This window comes from Electrona antarctica (genome assembly GCF_951216825.1).
Source record: "Electrona antarctica genome assembly, chromosome: 20".
Lineage (NCBI taxonomy): Eukaryota > Metazoa > Chordata > Actinopteri > Myctophiformes > Myctophidae > Electrona > Electrona antarctica.
Window position 1 is genome coordinate 41,438,886 of NC_136801.1, and position 18,871 is coordinate 41,457,756.

Sequence of the window (18,871 nt, forward strand, 5' to 3'; positions counted from 1 at the left end):
GGTTTGATGCGTATGTCCCTTTTTTAATCCACCTGACACTGAAACATATCATCATTACGTCACCATCGTAAACCAATTATACCCTGGCACATATCTTCATCACGTCATGGGACATACGCGGAAAACATACCTGCACGGTCTGCTTCCGTATGTCCCGTGCCAGCATATGACGTCATATATTTTGCTGCTAAGGGACATTGGTACATATCTTCATGCTACGCTTCGTAGCATGAAGGAAAACATACCTGCACGGTCTGCTTCGTGCCAGCATATGACGTCATATCATATGCTGCTAAGGGACATAAGCATCGTAGCACCTGACTGATAACATTACTTGCACGCTCTGCTTGCGCAAGTAATAATCTGTGAGTAGTACTTCTTCCAACACTGTAGGGTTACATACCGGCAAACAGGTTGACTCCCATGATGCTGAAGATCAGCCAGAAGATCAGACAGACCAGCAGTACGTTCATGATGGAGGGGATGGCTCCTATGAGGGCATTGACCACCACCTGGACGCAATACACACCCATGAGATATACACGCACGCACCTGGACGCAATACACACCCATGAGATATATACACACACGCACCATCTGGGCGCAATAGAGCACCAAAGTCCAGACGTCACTCGCTCATCCCCTGCAGGGTTGCAAAACTAATTTCTCCATATGGAAAATACCATTGTTGGTCATCTAAAAATCGTCTCATACTGTACAACTTGAATTGTGGTCCAAACTGTCTCGGCCATGTTGTCATGGAGGATGTCTCTCTGTATTGTTTACTCATTATGTTACTGTTACTGTTTCTAGCGAAAATGTAACTAATTCGGCAGTAACATTGGCCTCAGTTGATTCTTCATATCCATATGAGTGAAACGTCCAGGATGTTTTGTTTATTTTTCAAACGCAGTTCTTATATGAGACAATCTAAGATCCCCCTTATGGGTATTATAATACAAATTTAAATACTACAATTATACACGGACTCATGGAATAGCGCCCTCTAGAGATATTGACGTCAGACTTTGGTGCTGTATACACACACCCATGAAATATACACACTGAATACACACACCACCACCGACGCAATACACACCCAATGAGAGGAGAGGAGAGGAGAGGAGAGGAGAGGAGAGGAGAGGAGAGGAGAGGAGAGGAGAGGAGAGGAGAGGAGAGGAGAGGAGAGGAGAGGAGAGGAACAGGAATGGACAGAGAGGACATGGAGGTCATGACAGCCATGGGTCAAAACCAGATGCACTAAATATATAAATGAACACAAGCAGAGAGATGTTAAACACTACATGTAATACTGTTTAATGGTAAACACGCACGCAGCCACGCACGCACATTAGAAGTTAAGGTAATACAATGTGATGATATGTGTTGCCGTTTCAAACACAGTGAGAAAAACACAGAACACAACAGAGTGAAGTTTAATTAACACTGATAACATTTACATTTCTAAAGGAGCACTTCGCCCATTTTCAACCTCATCTTAATTGCATATAATTGGTGTCATCTTAAAATGAGCATCAGGTGAGGACCAATTATATGAAGATGGGTGAAGTGGCCCTTTAACACGGTGCTGATGTTAGACACAATGGGAACAATTGGTGGAGAAAGTACTCAAATGTTTTACTTAAGTAAAAGTATCAATAGCTTACTGCAATATAGAAAGACTATAATGTGACGCATTGTGAGCTTGTAGACCAGCTATTTTCAAATGGCCAAAATGTATATAAGGCTGAAGTGTTTAATGTATGATTTGTAATAATAATGAAAGACTAACTAACTAACTAACTAACTAACTAATTAACTAACTAAGAGTTTTCAAATAAATGCAGTGGAATAAAAGTACAATATTTGCCTCTGAGATGTAGTAGAAGTAAAATAATTGGAAATTGGAAATACTCAAGTAAAGTACAAATACCTCCATTTGTACTCAAGTACCGTACTTATGTAAATGTACTTAATAGTTACTTTCCACCACTGGACACGATTTAGGCTTCACTCAGACCCTTTAAAACATTGATGCATGCTTGTTGTATGAATGTTGTGAGTGTCATGGCCGCCCCAATGCATTTCCAATGGAAGTCACATGGTTTGTAGTCCACATTTTGGACTACAAGCTGTTGTATGGCTTTCGGCTGTGTTTCGACTGCGCCCCTCCCCCTCATACAACACAAATGTGTCAAACCATGTGACTCCCATTGGAAATGCATTGGGGCAAGCTGTGTCACACCCTTTGTATACAACAAGCATACAGCAATCTGTTGCGTCCGTGTGAGTGAGGCCTTAGACATGACGGGAACACTGATGTTAGACACAACATGTTAGACACAACACTGACGTTAGACACAACACTGATGTTAGCCATGGTTGGAACACTGATGATAGGAGTTGAGACAACACGTTGCTGGAACGGCACCACTGCGGCACGCACGAAAACCAACGCACCCAAACACACCCGAGGCCACAGAACTACTGGGAATATGTCAAATACTTGATTTATGTATGGCATAAACGTCATAGTATGCAACTTTGCCCCGTGTTTACATGAAACAATATGTCTGTTTGGGGTTTTTTGTCAGGTGAAACCCGGTAAGTAAATCCCTGGAACATGTGACGCGTTTAAAACCTAAACACCAGTGTGTAATAATAACACCCAGATGTTTATTAATGGTCATAAAATACAGTAGAATACGAGTACACTCAAACACCTCACGAGAACACCTAGTGTTCGAATTCTAAACACCTATATGACTGACTTTGATTGTATAAGAACCAAACACGTTTATGTGTTTAAAAAGTGTTACTGGCAATTAAACATGTTCTTCTGTTTATAATCTAAACACTGTGACACGTTTAAAAAGTGTTACAAATGTGTTTATAACCTAAAGGCTGGGATTTAGTGTATAGCCTCGGGAAACCCAGATGTTTTTATTTCAAGGGAGAGAAAAAAAGGTCTGGGGCTGAGTCCACTTCAATTCGGCATAGAGTAGCGCAAACGTCGTTCACTCTCTGCTGATTTCTGATCGTCTGCACCTTTGTTAAATTGACGCACACACACACACACACACACACTCCTCTCTCTCTCTGTCGCTCTAATTAATTAGTCTCATGTCATGCAGCTGCATGTAGTTTCTCCCAGCGGATCCTGCCGGGAGCTGCCTAGGCCATAGAAAGCATAGGTTCCAGTCTAGGTGAAACCTGACTAATGACAGCTCATGACATGTAAGCGACCTTGTCATCAATGGCGCGAGCTAATCATCAATGGGAGTCCCACCCCATGCCGCCTAAGCCAATGGGAATCAGACCCCATACTCTGAAACGCCACCTAAGCCAATGGGAGTCTGACCCCATACTCTGAAACGCCGCCTAAGCCAATGTGAGTCTTGACCCCATACTCTGAAACGCCGCCTAAGCCAATGTGAGTCTGACCCCATACTCTGAAACACCGCCTAAGCCAATGTGAGTCTGACCCGACCCCATACTCTGAAACGCCGCCTAAGCCAATGGGAGTCTGACCTCATACTCTGAAACGCTGCCAGCCAATCGCGTAGTAGCGACTAGAGACCTATAGTCACGATTGGCTGCCTCCTATAAGCTACACACGCATACCGCGGAAGGACTGCTTTCACCCAACACCCATATGCACACACCACGGTGGAGCGCGGCTAAGGCTATGAGCTAACTGGAGAGCAGGAAAGATGCACAACAGAGACACAGCGTTTGTTTCACCCGACAGATATGACTATCTAATATTGATTTTCTTTGTGTTGCTTGTTACTCATCATTTCCCTCTATGGCAGCAGTTATTATCAGCCCCATTACTGCAGTACATAGTGTGATGGTGTTTAACCTGCAGGAACACACTGTCCTCCTGCTGTATTTTGCTATTTTCACTGTTTGTCTTGGCTTGATCCTAAACAAATTGTGTGCACAGTTTCACCTCAACTGGGCCAACGGTTCCGGAGATTAGCTGTCCACAGACAGATGGACACTGGTTATCGTACAGTACTTGTATAGCAGACGTGAAGTCCACACTCCACACACCAGCTCTGACAGTGTGATTAAAAATAAAATAAAAAAATTAAGTTTTGGAATACTGTTCCAAAGTTCTCCCCAAGGACTGGCTAGGGGCTGACTATTTGGTTATGATATGTTTGTCTGTGTGTGCTGAGTTTCGCTTTCGCTGAACCTCAATGCGAGAGGTGTTGATGTGCTCCTCACAAAGGCGGCCAAGGCCCCCCCACCTTCCTGAATAACCCGGAACAAGCTCCGTAGAGTGAGAGCAGACCTGGCGGCATTTCTTAGGCGTGCGCATGCTAGCAGTAGATGCCGCTAAAGGAGTTAATCGGCGGAGCCGCGGAGAAAAATATAATTATGAGGATCAGCATGGCGCATTTTGTTGCCCCCCTCAGCAAAGTTGCCCTACGCACAGTGCGTACTGCATCGCGTTTGCCTGGCGGGGGGGCGCTGGGTCTCCCCCTATAGGTTTTCGGGATTCTCAACCGTATTATTGGGGTCCGGGTGTGTTTTGATTGGTTGGTTTTAATACTGTCTGTCTTACCCTCATCCCTTCAAATCTGGAGAGAGCCCTGAGGGGCCGCAGCGCTCTGAGGGTCCTCAACGATTTGATGGCTGCAAACTCTGAATAACCCAACGTGTTAGCTACCAGACTGACCAATGACACCTGGAGCGGGGGAGAGAGAGAGAGAGAGAGAGAGAGAGAGAGAGAGAGAGAGAGAGAGAGAGAGCCGAGAGTCGAGAGTATTAGCTTGTAGGCTAATCAGAGCTAACCTGTGAAAGAATGCGGGCCATCAGGATTAGAGAGAGAGAGAGAGAGAGAGAGAGAGAGAGAGAGAGAGAGAGAGAGAGAGAGGAGGGAGGGAGAGAGAGAGAGAGAGACCTAAAAGACCAATGAAAGAACAACGGAAGATAAGGGAGAGAGAGAGAGAGACCTAAAAGACCAATGAAAGAACAACGGAAGATAAGGGAGAGAGAGGGAGAGAGCCGCAGGAACATTAGCTTGGATGCTAATCAGAGCTAACCTGCGAAAGAAATCAGGGCCATCAGGATTAGAGAGAATGAGAGAGAAGGGGTGGGGGGGAGAACGGGTGGGACCCAGACGTGTTTGTACACACGTACACACGTACAAACGTACACCCGTTTGTACGTGGACAAACACCATGTGCTGCCATCTTGTCCAACTGGTGCAGAACTGAACACTGTTGTAGGAACATGGAGACAGGCCGAGTCTTGTCCTGTTGAGTTAACAGCTGAAATAACTGCAACACAATCACATGTCACACCCTGTGGAACAAATAAGTAATAATAATAATAAAAACGATAACGTGTTTAGAACAATTAGAAACTTTGTATTGTTTATGGTTAATTGCAGCTGTGGAGGAGAGGATTATTAGTAGGCTATATCTTCTGTATACGACACCGACCTCTGCACACCTGGAGGGTGTTCAAATTGAGCTTTTATTCCACAGCAGCCATTTTGACACAAAATAGTAGGCTGAGCACAATGCATAATAGCAATGATGCTCACAGCATCAGGGCAAGACCGCCAGTGTTGCCAGACAGGTGAACGAAAACAAGCCCCAAAGGATGTGACTATGTCAGAGAGAGAGAGAGAGAGAGAGAGAGAGAGAGAGAGAGAGAGAGAGAGATCCCTGAAGCCAGCCATCCAAGCCAAGCAGGAATAGAACCATCAACCACAGTGTAGCAGACACGCTGGAGCTAACACTACTGCTGGGTTTAAGCAGTGGAGCAATGCTCGATAGAGGGCTAGTCAGAGGTGGCACAAAGTCACTGTTTTGCAAGTACAGTACAGTCAAGTCGTCCCAATAAGTACAGGCAAGTCCTAGTCTCGCATAGCCAGACAACAATTCCACAATCTCCAAATGCTATAGTATCTGGAACTACAGTTTCCATTATTGGTAAGCAGCAAGCTATATTGTATGCTTCGATGATACATTTCCGCAACTGTAAAGACGAAACGGAATTGGTGAGGGGGCTTCACATCCGTTTCATCACTTGATCATTGTCAGAGCATTTGAAAATTGTGGGAGGCTTGCGAGACTGGGCAAGTCCCAGGTCCAAAACGTTTTATATCGAACGCCAATAAGTCCTATTAAGCTTGTTGGAAGTTATCAAGTCAAGTCAAGTCAAGTCTCGATTAATTTGGCGTTGAAGTCCTAAAGTCATTTTTTTTTACTCGAGTCCAAGTCTGGAGTGCACACCTCTGCAGTCTAAAGATGGTCTCCAGAGGGTGCTGGAGGGTTCTGATTGGTCCGTACTGTCCCAGGGGGGGGGAGGGGCTTCTTTCGGCGTCTTACCCTCATCCCAGCGAAGCGGGACACAGCGCGGAGGGGCCTCAAAGCCCGAAACGTTCTCAGCACTCTCATGGTGGCGATCTGGTCAACGCTGATGGCATGAGCCAGCATGCCCAGCAGAGAAATCTATATAGAACACCCCCGGTGGTCAGGGAGTTCAATGACATTCAATGGAATCTATTACAGAACACCCCCCGGTGGTCAGGGAGTTCAATGACATTCAATGGAATCTATTACAGAACACCCCCCGGTGGTCAGGGAGTTCAATGACATTCAATGGAATCTATTACAGAACACCCCCCGGTGGTCAGGGAGTTCAATGACATTCAATGGAATCTATTACAGAACACCCCCCGGTGGTCAGGGAGTTCAATGACATTCAATGGAATCTGTTACAGAACACCCCCCGGTGGTCAGGGAGTTCAATGACATTCAATGGAATCTATATAGAACACCCCCAGTGGTCAGGGAGTTCAATGACATTCAATGGAATCTATTACAGAACACCCCCAGTGGTCAGGGAGTTCAATGACATTCAATGGAATCTGTTACAGAACACCCCCCGGTGGTCAGGGAGTTCAATGACATTCAATGGAATCTGTTACAGAACACCCCCCCGGTGGTGAGGGAGTTCAATGACATTCAATGGAATCTATTACAGAACACCCCCCGGTGGTCAGGGAGTTCAATGATATTCAATGGAATCTATTACAGAACACCCCCGGTGGTCAGGGAGTTCAATGACATTCAATGGAATCTATTACAGAACACCCCCCGGTGGTCAGGGAGTTCAATGACATTCAATGGAATCTACAGGACACCTGACCAGGGACTTCAAACATGCAATGGACAGTGGCATGCACAAATAGACACTAGGGGGTGCTGGAGCACTTTTGTTTTTACAGTGTACAGTGTACAGTATGTGGACCATGGTGACATTGATCAATTCTTGATAAAAAGCTTCTAATATATTATTTAGGCCCCAAATCTATAAATCTCACACTATTAAGGCAACCGGCCAGTTCCATGCGCTGCACAAGGTGCCCTTTTTTTCACTTGAGCACCTGCCCCTCTAAATGTCTGTGCATGCCACTGGCAATGGATATGCATGTATAGCTTCTAATGTGGCTGTTGGATAAAAAATCGTATCTTGTTAGAACAATGATATCTACCAGGGCAAGAAATCGGGGATTTTCCCCACTTAAGTCCGTATTTACGTATGCGGAAATACAGACTATTCAAATGCGTAAATCACCTTGCACATGGAATGTTGAACACAGAAATAGAAATGACACCAAGTGTGAGTAAGCAGTACCTACTAGGGCATTCACTTCTAGTCATTTTTACTAGTTCACTAGTTGCCTAGTTGTTTAACTACCTATTATGTAAAAATCACACCAGTGTGAACTGAGTGGTGCAACTACTCAGAGATCACTCTGACGTGATGTCGGTGATGTCAGTGACGTCACATACTAACCATAGCAACCATGCTCACCCGTACAGGCACAAACACACACGGGTACTAACAAAGCCAGTTGTTGGAGTGGTTTGCACCACTCAAAAAAAAACAGTTGTTGGAGTGGTTTGCACCACTCAAAAAATACAAAAATTACATTAAGTATATTTTTGGAAATAAATATTTGTACATTCAAAAACTGTGTACATTGGTGACTATAACTATAATCTACCTGATCTTGAGGCCTACAAAATCGGGGAAAAAACCATTTTTTTTCTTATCAACTAGTCACCAACAAGGTCGACAGGTGGATTTACTATAGTCGAATTGTTGACTAGTTGCTTAGGGGCTCCATTTTCGTCACCGCTAAACCCCTTACCCCTAAACTTCTTTGGCTTTTTTTACCATTTTGCAAAACATTTTTGAGTAGTTAAAATGGCCAGTCTACAAGCTCACAACATGTCAATGTAGATTGGCTAGTTGAACTATTCAAAAATGTTTTTCAAAATAGTAAAAAAAGGCAAAGAAGTTTAGGGATAAGGCGTTTAGCGGTGACGAAAATTGAGCCCTAGTACCTATAGAGCAATATATTATATTCAACCCATTTTGAGCAGATCTACAAGCTCATAGCGCGCCACCGAGTGGCGCGCTACGAGCTTGTAGGTCTGCTATTTTTGAAAAATCGTGAAAATATTTATTTCAGAAAACTGTAGGATTTAGAACAGGGATGTCAAAATCAGTTTGGGGTGGGGGCCGCATTGGATGAAATGTGAATTCTTGGTACTTAGCTACTCATTGTCACAGCTGAGCCAGAGCAATTAAGGCAGTCGAAGGGAGGGGGCAGCGCCTCCCCCTCCATCCCTTGCTTAGAAGCAAGCACTGCTCAGAGCACTGGCTTAGAGTTAGTGTTGATTAACTTTTTTTGAAAATTTCGCAGGCCGCATTGGACGTCTTCGCAGGCCGCAAAATGCCCACGGATCACCAGTTTGACACCACTGATTTAGAAGATTTTTTTCAGGCCTAAATGGGTTAAAGTATAGACATTTGACCCATACTGTACATATCAACCTATGGGTTTATTTACAAACATTCTCACCTGTAGTTCTGAAATTACTAATCATCATCATCATCATCATCATCATCATCATCATCATCAATTACCTTAAAAGATGAATGAATGAATGAATGAATGAACATATAACCAATAATTAGAAAGAAAGAAAGAAATAAAGACAGAAAGAACATAATAAAAAGGGATAATTGTTGGACACATTAGCTGTGCAGGATTAATCATTATCATTAATGACATTAATAGATTAGAATTAATCAATATCACTTCAGTTTGAGTTGCACTGTACTTGGTGCATTCTTTTTCAATCTATAGTACACTTTCCAAAAATAGCAGATCTACCAGCCTCAGCGCGTGGCAAGTATACAAATATGTTAGTAATTTATTTTTATACTTAAAGGGCCACTTCACCCCTTAGAGCTTATTTGAATCATGTTTGGGAGACAAGAAACACTTTCCTGGGGTTTTTATGTGTGTAATATGTTTTTTTTTTTAAATATATTTTAGTCAGCAAAGATTTGAGTTAAAAACGTTCGCTCTGAAAGAATATAATATCCAAAGACGTGCGCCACATTTTCTCGATTTTTCAAAAAAATAGCAGATCTACGCTACGAGCTTGTATAGATCTGCTATTTTTTCAATAGCGTAAAGCATGAGACACAATTGCTTAAAACACCAAAAGGGGCCAAGAACGGAACGCCGGAGAACCTCCCGATGGAGACTTACGTCGACGATGAGGAAGTCCAGCCAGCACCAGTAGTTGGTGAAGTACTTCTTGAAGCCGTAGGCGACCCACTTGAGGAGCATCTCCAGTATGAAGACGTAGGTGAAGATCTTGTCGGCAAACTCCAGGATCACCTTCACCACCCGCCTCTGCTCTATGTAGATGTCCTCGAACGCCTGGGGGAGGGGAGAGAGGGGGGGAGGGGGAGGGAGAGAGAGAGAGAGAGAGAGAGAGAGAGAGAGAGAAGGTTGTACTTTATTGTTACATCTTGTGTACAGGTACATCCATCCATCCATCCATCTTCAACCGCTTATCCGTAGTCGGGTCGCGGGGGCAACAGCTCCACCAGAGTGCTCCAGACTTCCCTCTCCAGAGCAACATTAGTGGATTCCGAGATGTTCCAAGGCCAACTGCGCCTTGGTCTGCCCCCGGGGGTCTCCTCCCAGTGGGACGTGCGTCGAGGACCTCCCTATAGGGAGGTGCCCGAGAGGCATCCAAACCAGATGCTCAGCTGACTCCTTTCCAGGCGAAGGAGCAGCGGTTCTACTACGAGTCTCTCTCGTGTGACTGAACTTCTCACCCTATATCTCTAAGGGAGATGCCAGCCACCCGTCGAAGAAAACTCATTTTGGCCGCTTGTATTCGCGACCTTCTTTCGGTCATGACCCACACTTCATGACCATGAAGATACATGAGAGTAAATAAAACCGATTTGTGTTTGCCTTTCTTCAGACAATGCAGCAGCAAAATGTGTAATATATATCATCAAACAGCAATCACAGCGAGCACTGCAGCAAACAGAGGGATAGAACAAAGAGTGCAAGACAGAGCGAACAACGAGTAGGAAAGAAAGAGTAACATAATGTACATGTGCGTATTTTCCATGCAGTAGCGAAGTTAGGTTAAACTCATGTGGTCATGTTCCAAAAATGTCGTTTACAAAGGTGCAATTCGATGTTCCATTAAACAACAGAACAGACAGACAGAGTTACTGTATCTTTCCTTACTGTATATCAGTCTCATAACACTCCCTTATTTATTTCAACTCTTTATGTTAAATTTTGCCACTTAATGCTACGTCGTCATACTACGGTGTCGAGAAAATATCCGATCTGCAAGATGCGACTCTTTGCGAGCTTGCAAATTTGCCCATGCAGGTGGGATCACTAACCAGTAACCTGCACTCCGCTATGACCCCCCAAACCCCCCCCCCCCCATTATGTGCACCTGCAAATGTCATGCGTGTGTCCTTGGCTACGTGTACGCACACATGTGGGTGTGGGGGAGGGGCTGTGTGCGCATGCGTGCACGTGTGTGTGTGCGTGCGTGCGTGCGTGCGTGCGTGCGTGCGTGCGTGCGTGCGTGCGTGCGTGCGTGCGTGCGTGCGTGCGTGCATGCGTGCGTGCGTGCGTGCTCACCAGTGCTCCAGAGCTCAGCAGAATCATGAAGATGATGAAGGTTTCAAACCAGCTGTGCTCGACGATCTGGAAGCAAGTCTTCCTCAGCCTCCACCACGCCTGGCCGTAGCCCGCTGTAATGTCCACATCACAGCACGGGCACCTGCGCACGCACACTGACACGCACGCACACAATTTACAATGTACAATTTGCAATTTAGGCATTTAGCAGACGCTCTTACCCCATTTAGGACTGAGACCAGATTCTAATGTTTACTAAATCATCAGTTTTCTGCAAAACCTATGTTTCTGTATCAGTGGTGCTCAAACTATTTCATGTCAAGGACCCCCAGAATTATACTGTATGTAATTGGCCGCGGACCCCCATCTGAAAATATGTTGATCCAGGGAACCCCCCAGATGCAAATATATGAGTTAAAACGTTCACTGTGTAAGAATATAATATATTCAAAGATTTGCGCCACATTTTCACAATCTTTCAAAAAAATAGCAGATCTACAAGCTCATAAGGAGGAGTTAAAACATGGTAAAACATGAAATACATAAAAACAGTCATCATGAATCATACGTAAGCTACAGTGGAATATCTATATAATGAAACTATTTTCTTTTTTTCTTTTTTTTATTATTATTTTTTAAAGGGTTTTTTTAAGATTTTTTTAAAGTTAAGTTTTTTTAAGTTAAGTTATTGTGTGCGTGTGTGTGTGTGTGTGTGTGTGTGTGTGTGTGTGTGTGTGTGTGTGTGTGTGTGTGTGTGTGTGTGTGTGTGTGTTTTGTGTGTGATACAGCTGTGCCCTCTGGTGGCGGGCCGGTGGTGTTACAGCGTGACACACACACAGACAGACACAGTTTAGGCCATCTTCTATAGTTAGTGCTCACTGCGTTCGCAACTATATAGTTAAATACGTTGAGCCTATGCATATGCCTGTAAGGTCACCGAGGGCCGACACACACACACACACACACACACACACACACACACACACACACACACACACACACACACACACACACACACACACACACACACACACACACACACACACACACACACACAGCATTATTATCTTTTTGTGGTACTTTTTTTGGTATCAACACAAATCTTTGCTTCTGGGGGTCCCCGGCACAAAATGTTTTGAGACGGGGGGTCCATGACCGAATGCAAGTCATTTTAGGGGGTCCTTGACATGACAACGTTTCAGAACCGCTGGTCTATTTTCTGTCCGCAGGCAAAGCAGCAGGCAGCCATTCTGGGCGACATCTTGTCATATAGACTATATGGGCTTTAAAAAGTCCTTTGTTGTGATTGGTTGTCTGCGTCCGCCCCATGTCGTGATCCAATTAAAGCTCTGATTACACTGGCCGTCATTTTTATCTCCCTTGGCAACTAATAGGCTTTTTTTCCTGATAGGCCGGCAAAATAATCCAATGAAAACCAGACTTGTAATGTGACACCCACCCAATCAGGTCACTTGGCAGGTCACTTGGCAAATTATCTGTTAATGTGCACGCATGCGTGCATGCGTGCATGCTGATGTGTGTGCGCGCACGTGCGTGTGAGTGTGTGTGTGCGTACATGTATGCGTACGTGCGTATTTGTGTGCGTATGTGCGTGTGTGTGTGTGCATACGTGTGTGCATACGTTCGTATGTGTGTGCGTGCGTACGTGTGTGCGTATACATGCGTATGTGTGTGCACGTGTGCCTCAATTATTACAACATTAATAAGCAAACACAAAATGTCATTTTAAACGGATTTTCCACCAATCGAATTAGAGAGTCCCAAATGAAGGGGTTTCCCTATAGTCTGTCTGGAGGGTTCTCAGTCACTCAGCGACCAATGATAAGCTCCCGGGTCACTCACTCATCAGCCAATCATATTACGTCTGCTGTGACTTATTAGGAAGTAAAAGATAAATGATAACCAGATTACAGCTTACTGATTACTGTTGAAAACGACTCGGAAAATACATGGAAGGGATCTAATTACACTAACGAGATTTACTTTGATGAGACCTCTCTCTCTCTCTCCACTATAGACCATCGTTAAGTCCAACAGAATCACGTGCACGCGTGCGCACGCACACACACACACACACACACACACACACACATGCATGTGCAGAGCTCAGTTGTGTTATGTTCATTTGTTGAGCTTTTTGCTGCGTTGCAACGTCGCACTGATGAATCACACACACACACACACACACACACACACACACACACACACACACACACACACACACACACACACACATACTGGTTTTTGTGGTTTGTGGGGACCAACATTTTTTTCATCCCTCGTGGGGACCACCCTTTCTAAAGGTTATACAGCTATGAAAAAAATCAGGTATAACAACTATGGCTTTGTAAGCTTATACACGACTTTAAATATCAGAATTGATGAAGTAATTGCTGGACCATGCCATATGGGGACTTGTGAAAAATCTGGTTAACATGGTTGATGGGGACCTCATTTGAATATCATTTAAATAATTCACACAAGGTCCGCTCTAATGTGATTAATGGGGACCTTGCAACAAGTGTAATTACTAACTAGTAAAACGCCCTTAATGACTTAATACTAGTATTAAAATGTTATTGCCTTCTTTCATGTCCAATGAATTTGTAATTAAGTTATTAAGGTAACATACCATATGGGAAAATAATAATAATAATAATAATAATTCAAAACCATAACCAATTAAAAAATAGCTAAAACAAAATTCAGTTTTCCAATTAAAAAATAGCCAATCTACAAGCTCAAAACGCATCAAAGCACAACACATTTTGAGCTTGTAGACTGCTATTTTTGACAGTATATGCATTGTGACCCCCTGGAGTGACTGAAAATATAGTGGCCCTCTCCATCATCAAAGTTGCCCAACCCTGACATAGATAATGCACAATGTTGACATAAATAAATGACACATAAATTGTAGAACAACAATTTTAATTGTACAAGCGAACAAATTGGTACTAATATCCTGACTACGCCACCTCCCGCTTGTTGAGGGGGCAGGAGGAACCCCTAGAGTGTAAACTTTGACCAACTTCCCCTTTAACAGGAACAATGTACGAGAGGCATTTGTGGAAAATGTAACAACTTTATTTATATATAACTACACAGTATATATTAAAAGGTTAGGGCAATACATCAGTGAGGCAGATAAGATAATAAAGTGAAAAGTATATAATTAGCTCAAATACATTTAGGGAAAGAAAGGGGACAGGCCTAGCACGAAAAAAAAACTTGTGCAATACAACAATAAAATCAATACAAAACATGCAGTGCAGGGGGTTAACAAATACACACCAATAAAACCCAAACCAATAAAAGACAGTCATACTAAATAGTAGATAGATAGTAGGTATTTAGAACACACTTTCAGTTCTGTGATATATGGGGACATTTAACACACTTTAAGCTAATGTGCATCACGGGGCCATATAAAAACACACACACAAACAAACAAACACACATCTTAAAACATGCATCTTGGGGACTCCGTGCTAAATGTGCATCATGGGGACGTCTTCTGAAGTTTCAATTATTTTGCCTTCAAGCTTGCATAAATACACACACACATCTTAAAACATGCATATTGGGTACCCCGTGCTAATGTGCATCATGGGGACGTCTTCTGATGTTTCAATTATTCTGCCTATTATGTGATCTACAATATTTAGACTTTTAATGCCCTTTACATTAGGCTAATGTGCGTCACGGGGACATACATGCTGTTAGAGTTCTCAACGGGCCTGACAATAAAGCCTGGACCCGAACTGGTCCAACCCAAGGCTTGGCCCGGCCCGAAACATTACCATAATGTTAAGTCTGATAAGCCCCAGTAAAGGAAAAAACACCACCAGTTGGCTGCGGCTATGTTGTTAAATTTACATCATTATACCGAGTGAGTGTGTGAGAGAACGGACAGTCATACTAGACATTAGGACATTACACAACATCCTTGTAAGGTGTGCTCTCCCCATTTACCTTTTCAATGGAAGTGGATGTCTTGGCAACTGCTGGAGCCATGTGTGTCTGTTGGGGAGTCTCCAACCCCTGTTGCAGGCATGTCATTCAACATCTGTTTAGAATAAGATTCATTGAATATTTAAAAGAGTTAGGCATGTGAAAGTAGTGCACTTGACTATCAATGTTGAATGCACTTATTGGAAGTTGCTTTGGATAAAAGCGAGTTCGAAATAACTCATGTAAGATAATGTTACTAGTATTACAACATCCTGATGTAGTCCAATATACAATTTTGTTACATAGTAGGTATTTAGAACACACTTTCAGTTCTGTGATATATGGGGACATTTAACACACTTTAAGCTAATGTGCATCATGGGGACATAAATACACACACACAAACAAACACACACATATCTTAAAACATGCATCTTGGGGACTCCGTGCTAAATGTGCATCATGGGGACGTCTTCTGAAGTTTCAATTATTTTGCCTTCAAGCTTGCATAAATACACACACACATCTTAAAACATGCATATTGGGTACCCCGTGCTAATGTGCATCATGGGGTCGTCTTCTGATGTTTCAATTATTCTGCCTATTATGTGATCTACAATATTTAGACTTTTAATGCCCTTTACATTAGGCTAATGTGCGTCACGGGGACATACATGCTGTTAGAGTTCTCAACGGGCCTGACAATAAAGCCTGGACCCGAACTGGTCCAACCCAAGGCTTGGCCCGGCCCGAAACATTACCATAATGTTAAGTCTGATAAGCCCCAGTAAAGGAAAAAACACCACCAGTTGGCTGCGGCTATGTTGTTAAATTTACATCATTATACCGAGTGAGTGTGTGAGAGAACGGACAGTCATACTAGACATTAGGACATTACACAACATCCTTGTAAGGTGTGCTCTCCCCATTTACCTTTTCAATGGAAGTGGATGTCTTGGCAACTGCTGGAGCCATGTGTGTCTGTTGGGGAGTCTCCAACCCCTGTTGCAGGCATGTCATTCAACATCTGTTTAGAATAAGATTCATTGAATATTTAAAAGAGTTAGGCATGTGAAAGTAGTGCACTTGACTATCAATGTTGAATGCACTTATTGGAAGTTGCTTTGGATAAAAGCGAGTTCGAAATAACTCATGTAAGATAATGTTACTAGTATTACAACATCCTGATGTAGTCCAATATACAATTTTGTTACATAGTAGGTATTTAGAACACACTTTCAGTTCTGTGATATATGGGGACATTTAACACACTTTAAGCTAATGTGCATCATGGGGACATATAAATACACACACACACAAACAAACACACACATATCTTAAAACATGCATCTTGGGGACTCCGTGCTAAATGTGCATCATGGGGACGTCTTCTGAAGTTTCAATTATTTTGCCTTCAAGCTTGCATAAATACACACACACATCTTAAAACATGCATATTGGGTACCCCGTGCTAATGTGCATCATGGGGTCATCTTCTGATGTTTCAATTATTCTGCCTATTATGTGATCTACAATATTTAGACTTTTAATGCCCTTTACATTAGGCTAATGTGCGTCACGGGGACATACATGCTGTTAGAGTTCTCAACGGGCCTGACAATAAAGCCTGGACCCGAACTGGTCCAACCCAAGGCTTGGCCCGGCCCGAAACATTACCATAATGTTAAGTCTGATAAGCCCCAGTAAAGGAAAAAACACCACCAGTTGGCTGCGGCTATGTTGTTAAATTTACATCATTATACCGAGTGAGTGTGTGAGAGAACGGACAGTCATACTAGACATTAGGACATTACACAACATCCTTGTAAGGTGTGCTCTCCCCATTTACCTTTTCAATGGAAGTGGATGTCTTGGCAACTGCTGGAGCCATGTGTGTCTGTTGGGGAGTCTCCAACCCCTGTTGCAGGCATGTCATTCAACATCTGTTTAGAATAAGATTCATTGAATATTTAAAAGAGTTAGGCATGTGAAAGTAGTGCACTTGACTATCAATGTTGAATGCACTTATTGGAAGTTGCTTTGGATAAAAGCGAGTTCGAAATAACTCATGTAAGATAATGTTACTAGTATTACAACATCCTGATGTAGTCCAATATACAATTTTGTTACATAGTAGGTATTTAGAACACACTTTCAGTTCTGTGATATATGGGGACATTTAACACACTTTAAGCTAATGTGCATCATGGGGACATATAAATACACACACACAAACAAACACACACATATCTTAAAACATGCATCTTGGGGACTCCGTGCTAAATGTGCATCATGGGGACGTCTTCTGAAGTTTCAATTATTTTGCCTTCAAGCTTGCATAAATACACACACACACATCTTAAAACATGCATATTGGGTACCCCGTGCTAATGTGCATCATGGGGTCGTCTTCTGATGTTTCAATTATTCTGCCTATTATGTGATCTACAATATTTAGACTTTTAATGCCCTTTACATTAGGCTAATGTGCGTCACGGGGACATACATGCTGTTAGAGTTCTCAACGGGCCTGACAATAAAGCCTGGACCCGAACTGGTCCAACCCAAGGCTTGGCCCGGCCCGAAACATTACCATAATGTTAAGTCTGATAAGCCCCAGTAAAGGAAAAAACACCACCAGTTGGCTGCGGCTATGTTGTTAAATTTACATCATTATACCGAGTGAGTGTGTGAGAGAACGGACAGTCATACTAGACATTAGGACATTACACAACATCCTTGTAAGGTGTGCTCTCCCCATTTACCTTTTCAATGGAAGTGGATGTCTTGGCAACTGCTGGAGCCATGTGTGTCTGTTGGGGAGTCTCCAACCCCTGTTGCAGGCATGTCATTCAACATCTGTTTAGAATAAGATTCATTGAATATTTAAAAGAGTTAGGCATGTGAAAGTAGTGCACTTGACTATCAATGTTGAATGCACTTATTGGAAGTTGCTTTGGATAAAAGCGAGTTCGAAATAACTCATGTAAGATAATGTTACTAGTATTACAACATCCTGATGTAGTCCAATATACAATTTTGTTACATAGTAGGTATTTAGAACACACTTTCAGTTCTGTGATATATGGGGACATTTAACACACTTTAAGCTAATGTGCATCATGGGGACATATAAATACACACACACACAAACAAACACACACATATCTTAAAACATGCATCTTGGGGACTCCGTGCTAAATGTGCATCATGGGGACGTCTTCTGAAGTTTCAATTATTTTGCCTTCAAGCTTGCATAAATATACACAACACACACATCTTAAAACATGCATATTGGGTACCCCGTGCTAATGTGCAACATGGGGTCGTCTTCTGATGTTTCAATTATTCTGCCTATTATGTGATCTACAATATTTAGACTTTTAATGCCCTTTACATTAGGCTAATGTGCGTCACGGGGACATACATGCTGTTAGAGTTCTCAACGGGCCTGACAATAAAGCCTGGACCCGAACTGGTCCAACCCAAGGCTTGGCCCGGCCCGAAACATTACCATAATGTTAAGTCTGATAAGCCCCAGTAAAGGAAAAAACACCACCAGTTGGCTGCGGCTATGTTGTTAAATTTACATCATTATACCGAGTGAGTGTGTGAGAGAACGGACAGTCATACTAGACATTAGGACATTACACAACATCCTTGTAAGGTGTGCTCTCCCCATTTACCTTTTCAATGGAAGTGGATGTCTTGGCAACTGCTGGAGCCATGTGTGTCTTTTGGGGAGTCTCCAACCCCTGTTGCAGGCATGTCATTCAACATCTGTTTAGAATAAGATTCATTGAATATTTAAAAGAGTTAGGCATGTGAAAGTAGTGCACTTGACTATCAATGTTGAATGCACTTATTGGAAGTTGCTTT

At 42.9% G+C, this 18,871-nt stretch overlaps 1 protein-coding gene across 1 annotated transcript in view; it reads right to left on the reverse strand.

Moving 5' to 3' along the window:
* LOC306913335 (sodium channel protein type 3 subunit alpha-like) overlaps window positions 1-18,871 on the reverse strand; it is a gene marked incomplete at both ends in the record, with an annotated part of 217,612 nt that overhangs the window by 31,849 nt on the left and 166,892 nt on the right. The window contains 4 exons of the mRNA XM_079489922.1: window positions 404-512; window positions 4,577-4,699; window positions 9,602-9,775; window positions 11,018-11,172. Coding sequence (XP_079346048.1) covers window positions 404-512; window positions 4,577-4,699; window positions 9,602-9,775; window positions 11,018-11,172 — 561 coding nt within the window. The remainder of the gene's footprint in view (window positions 1-403; window positions 513-4,576; window positions 4,700-9,601; window positions 9,776-11,017; window positions 11,173-18,871) is intronic.